Genomic DNA, 6,212 nt, shown 5'->3' with positions numbered 1-6,212 from the left:
TAATAATATTAATAATAATTATTCAATGAAAACAAGGGCGTAACAAACGGTCCGCCCGCATTCGAGGGAGGTCCAATCGAAAAAAAACGGGCGTCGTGAATGAAAAAAAATTTTTTTTTTTTTGTTTTTTTTTTTTATTAAAACAATCATCATCAGGTGAACGTACTTCCTCCATATTTATTTTTAATAATTAATAAATTTTTATGTAAAAAGTAAAAAAAAAAAAAAATCGATAAATCGTGATAATACGTAAACTCAAAACGAAACGAAAAAATTTACCGCAGCAAACCGAAAAAGTCTAACCCCTAACATTTTCATTATCATTATTATCAGTTCACGTTAAAAAAAAAAAAAAAAACATTTGCTACGATAAAGGAAAATAAAAATAAATGTGGAGATGGTAAATTTTATAGAAACGGATGTTAAAAAGGGCAAAAGGCAAAAAAGAACCGAATGGTGAACGTCACAAAACCCAAGGGTTAGATATGGTAATATTTTCTCTCATCCTCATCATTCCCCGATCATCCTATCAAATTTGCAAATTCTCTACTAAAATTCAAAAGTTTTAACACGAGTGAGAGAGAGAGATAGATACATAAAGAGAATGATAAAGAGAGGGAGAAAAAAAAAAGTTTTCTGGCCGTAAAGGGCATAAAATTTCAACACAAAAGAATTTTTTTTTTTTTTTTTAAATAGAAAAATCCATCGGATTAAATGTAAAAACAAACAAACAAACAACAAACGATTTTTTATTATAAAGTACAACAACCGTTAAAAATTTACTTATTAAATACAAAATCAAACGCCTACATTTTATTATTAATAATAATAATAATAAAACAAAAGAGAGTGAAAAAAAAATGAATATTTTAAAGGTCCGGTGCGGTTTTAACGATGCGAGGGGAGAAGGGAGGGGGACGACGACGACGAAATGATGATTTAAAAAATCAATCAATCAATCAATTGATAATCAATTATTTTATTATTATTATTAAGTAAGAAGGAAAAGAGTTTAAAAACCGCGTGTAAAAAAAAATTATTACGTAAATATTACGGTAATAAAATCGGTTTTATGTACATAAGTTTTTTTTTTAATAAATTTTTAATTCGACCGGTTTTAAATAAAATTTTTTTTTTTTTTAATAAATCGTACGCGAAACCGTAAACATACAAACAACAACAACAATTTATATAACAAACAACCGATTTCAAATGTTTTAACAAAAAAATAAACAATCGCGTATAACAAGAAAGTTGTTTTTTTTTTTTTTTAATCATTTACCGGAAATTATTATTAATATTATTATTATTATTATTATATATTATTAATATCCACCCACATAAAATCTCATTTTTTTTTTTTTTGAAAAACATTATTATTATGAATTTGCGGGAAAGGATAAAATAAATAAATAAAAATTTTTGTTTTTTGTTTTTGTTAACGTGATAAAAAGAAAATAAATGATAAAAGAGTGTGTGTGTGTGTGTGAGAGAGAGAGAGAAAGAGAGAGAGAGAGAGATAAAGGGTAGTGACCCTATTGGCCTGTGGTCATATAAAAGTCATCTTCACGCATGTTTATCGGCCACGAGCAAGTCATGCTCGAATGTTCATCGGCTATATAACAGTTATTATTATTATTATTATTATTATGGTTAAAGTTAAATCTAAGGATGACTGAATTTCTCTCTCTCTCTCTACATATATATACCGGAATGTGTTGTTGCACGCGTGTTTTTTTTTTTTTTTTTTAAATTCTTCTTCGTTTTACCACCCAATTAATCGGAACCATATTATTTTTATGTTCTTCCTTATGTTGTTCGATCGAAATTTCTTTTTTTTTTAACGTGACATTAGATAAAAATTTAATTCGAATCGATTCAATTTAAATATTTGATTTTAAATAGTTAAAAAAAAAAAAAATTTTTTTTGAAATGATGACGATGATGATGAAAAAGTTTGTTTTTCTTAACTGTAAATATTATAAAGGGTGTTTGTGAGAGAGAGAGAGAAAGAGAGTGAGAGTGAGAGGGAGAGAGTGGGGGGGGAGAGAAAGAGAGAGAGAAAACAGCCCCTGCGGTTTTTTGTTCCATATCCAAACACAAAGGCGTCAACGCGTTCTGATAACTGGATCACTTCTCCCATCCGCCTTTTGTACCGCCGTTACCGGATGATCTCGGAAGCTTTTCATCTTCTCATTTTTCCCTTTTTTTTTTTAAACTTTTCGTTTCTATTTTTCTCCTTCCACGTTTAATTTTTTTTGTTTTGTTTTGGTTTTTGTTTTTTTTTTTGTTCTTTCTTGTTTTCCAGTCACGCTCATCCGTTTTTCTTTTTTTCTTTTTTTTTTTTGTTCAACACTTTTTTCCCGATGAGAAAATTTTTTTTTTTTTTACTTTCTAACGAGATTTTTTTGAGTTTTCGTAATATTATCATTATTATTATTATCATTATTATTATTAACACTAACAGTAATTAAAATTATGTTTACGTTTATCTAATAATTCATACCGCATAAAATAAAAATAAAATTTTCTCTTTAAAAAAAAAAAAAAAAAACTGGAAAAAAGAAATTTTTTTTTTTACCGGTTCGACTTGCTTGACCAGTTTTTTTTTTTTTTTTATTGTTTTGCACTTAAGGCGGAAGAGCCACCCTCGCCATGTTTTTATAATCGATAATAATAATAATAATAATAATAATGGAAAACAAATCGTTTTGATATTATTTTATTGAATTTAAAAAAAATATTTTATCGTAATTTAATTTAATTTTTTTTTAAAAAATATTATTTATTATTATTAAAAATAAAAAAAAGATATGTATATATACATTAACCAGTTTTACCAACCGAAAAAAATAAAAAAAAACTCGTTAATTAATAATTTTTTTTTATTTTGAAAATAAAATTTATAGGAATTCGTACGTTGAAAAAAAACTTTACAGAATGAGATTTAATTTTTTTTTAAATAACACGGACGTAAATTTGTTTTTTACGCAAAACAAACAAATAAACAAATAAACAACCGAACAAACGATAATACAAACGAAAAGTATTAAAAAATAATAAATTTATTAATATTTTTATTAAAAAAAAAAAAGATTTTTAATTTTGATATTGAATCGAATCATTTGTCGGGTCGACGGTGGCGGTGCCGACGCCGGTGGTGGTGGCGGTAATGAAAACAATTTTCTAAAATGCTTTCCCGCCTCATTTAATGTTTTAAAAATGATTATGGAAAGTGCCATTTGGCACCACCAAATTAATTTTGTAATAATATATATATATATAATTTCATCTAAAAAAATCTTAAACGGAATTTAAAGAGGAATTAAAAAAGAGAGAGAGAGAGTGAGAGAGTGAGAGAGTGAGAGTGAGAAAGAAGAAATTATTAATCGTGGAATGGGATAGATACCATTTAAAAGGCTGCCATCTGACAGGAGGAGCCCGTATACATTAAACTAACCCATAATGACTAAGTGCCATCATCCAACCCTTTCTTTTTAAAAAATTGTTATGTAAAGGTTTTCTCTAATTAATTAATTAGTTAACCCATCCATTATAATTTAAATAAACAAGCCTCAAATTAGTGAAACAATCGTGACGTTTTTTTTTTTTTTTATTGCTTCTGGAAAATTCCATCCATCCATCCATCTACCCAAAACAAAAAAAAAAAACACGAAATTTTATATTGGGGAAAAGTTTTTACTCATACATTTTCGTAAACTATTGTGTTAAATTAAAAATGTTTAATTATCATCATCATCATCATCATTATCATTATTATCATCACTGTTTAGAATTAGAATTCGAAAAACAATTTTTTTTTTGTTTACGTTTAAGGTTTGTTTCATTTTAAATTAGGTTTTTCGCTCGTTTAGGTTCGTGTCATTAATTTTCTTTTGTTTTTGCTTTTTTTGTAAAAAAAATATGTAATCTTATATTTAGCTTATGTTTAATTAGGTTTATTTAATTTTATGTCATCACTCGTAAAATGTTTAGTCATTGATTTATTGCTAAAAGAAAAAAAAATGGCGTTTAAAGCTCTTTTGTAAACAGGAGTCCAAATTTTTTTTTTGTCTTATTACACGTTTAAAAATATTCTGGTCGTTTTTTTTTTCTTAGATAAATTATTATTATTATTATTATTATTATTATTATTATTATTATTAAGTAAACGTAAAAAAAAAAAATCGAGTCGAAGGTTATAAACGAATATTTTTTATTTTTTCACTTATGAAATATTATCATTATGAAAAAGGGTAATAAAAAAAAATTAAAAGTAATAAAGTAAGTTAAAAAAAAAAAAAAAATAATCGTAAAAAATAAAAGAATAATAATAATAAGTCAGTCATTCAGTCACATCGACGCGGGTAATTTATTGATAATGATTTTTATATAACGTATTTGGAAATTTTTTTTTTTTTTTTGACAAACCCTTTGATGGGTTGGTTATGATGAATTTTTAAATATTAACAGCTTTTAACCCTTTTGACACGACGACGATATATCGGATATGAAACGAGTTTGATATATATTAACATAAGTTAAACATTGATATATCAATTTATTATTATTATTATTATTATTATTAATTTATTTGTGAGTTTTATATTTCTTTTTTTTTTTTTTTAAATGAATAAAGCATTAAATTAATGCAGCATCATTTAAAAGAAAAACAAAAATTGCTGTTGCGCACGTTCGTCAATACTCACTAAAACCACGTTTTTGAAAATTAATAATAAAAAATGTTTTTTTTTGTTTTATTATTATTATCATAATGGTTATTAAAAAAAAAATTTTCAGATGCGTGCGGATTGTCTGACGTGGCACACATTGAAAGTCTTCAAGAAAAATCTCAATGCGCTTTAGAAGAATATTGCAGGACACAATATCCGAATCAACCTACGAGGTTTGGTAAACTTCTTCTTCGTCTTCCATCTTTGCGAACTGTCAGTTCTCAGGTCATAGAACAATTGTTTTTCGTACGGCTAGTCGGGAAGACACCCATCGAAACACTCATACGAGATATGTTACTCAGTGGCAGCAGCTTTAGTTGGCCGTATATGAGTAGCATGTGACACTCCGTTTGGCGGCAGTTGGCTTCCGCTTAATCTTTTCCTTCTTGAAACACGACAACAACAACTTTTTCTTTATTTTCCCTTTTGGTTAATTAATATTATTATTATTTTTAAAAAATTACTATTAATTGCAGTAATAATAATAATAGTGATTATTATTATTATTAAATTCGTTGTTAGACAAGCGAACGAAAAAAAAAAAATTGTACGAGTCTGAACAAATTTTTTATTATTGCTGAACAAATTTAATTTCATATTCTTTCCTATTTTTAAATTCTTACTTCGACAACAACAAACGATCGATTGTTTGTTTGTTTGTATGTGTCTTTACTTTCCAATGATTAGTTTTTCCAAAAAAAAAAAATTTTCCCACCTTTTTAGTACATCCCACATTGATAAAATCCCATCAAACAATTTTTATCCGGTGTTAAAAATTACATTTAGGGGTTGGGGAGGAGTTGTGGGGGGGGGTAATTACAGGTAATAAAAATTAATATATATATATATATATATATAAATAAACAAATAACCTCGGGTTTGTATAATTTAATAAATAAATATTTAAATAAATCCCGGTAATTTTAATAAATTTATTTAAATAAATAAATAAATAGGTTGCCATAATAAATAAAAAGATATGTTTAATTAATAATAATAATAATAATAATTGTAATATTTTTTTTCGAAAATTATTTTAATAGTACTCTATTATTATTATTATTATTATTAATTTGTTTTGAATATAAAAAAAATTAATAAAAATAAGAGAAAAAAAAACGGTGAAACCTGTAAATGAAATATTTTAATAATAATAAAAGTTATTTTATTTTCAAATTTCTTTGTTATTAATATATATATATAATATTATTATTATTATTATTATTATTATTATCGTGTATATATATATATATTATTAAATAAATAAAACAACCAATGAAATTTGATAATTTGATGAATGTATAAATTTATATAAATTAGATTAATAATAATTATTGTATATAAAAAAAAAATAATAAGTGCATAATAATAATAATACTGATGATGATGATTGCGTACATGCCCTTATGTAAGTGATAAATATAATAATAATAATAAAGATAAATGTGTAATAATAATAATAATAATTATATATATATA

General features: G+C 25.0%; 1 protein-coding gene across 1 annotated transcript; it reads left to right on the top strand.

Moving 5' to 3' along the window:
* Window positions 1–4,437: 4,437 nt before the first annotated feature.
* Window positions 4,438–5,075, top strand: Phum_PHUM113410 (coup transcription factor, putative; the record flags this gene model as incomplete). Its single annotated transcript, XM_002424098.1, has 2 exons — window positions 4,438–4,441; window positions 4,801–5,075. The coding sequence occupies 2 exons, from the start codon at window positions 4,438–4,440 to the stop codon at window positions 5,073–5,075; spliced, it is 279 nt and encodes a 92-aa protein (XP_002424143.1).
* Between the last annotated feature and the right edge of the window lie 1,137 nt (window positions 5,076–6,212).

Source organism: Pediculus humanus, genomic scaffold (genome assembly GCF_000006295.1).
Source record: "Pediculus humanus corporis 1103172107460 genomic scaffold, whole genome shotgun sequence".
NCBI lineage: Eukaryota > Metazoa > Arthropoda > Insecta > Psocodea > Pediculidae > Pediculus > Pediculus humanus.
Note: the sequence above shows the minus strand (reverse complement) of the source record. Positions and strands in the feature narration are given on the sequence as shown.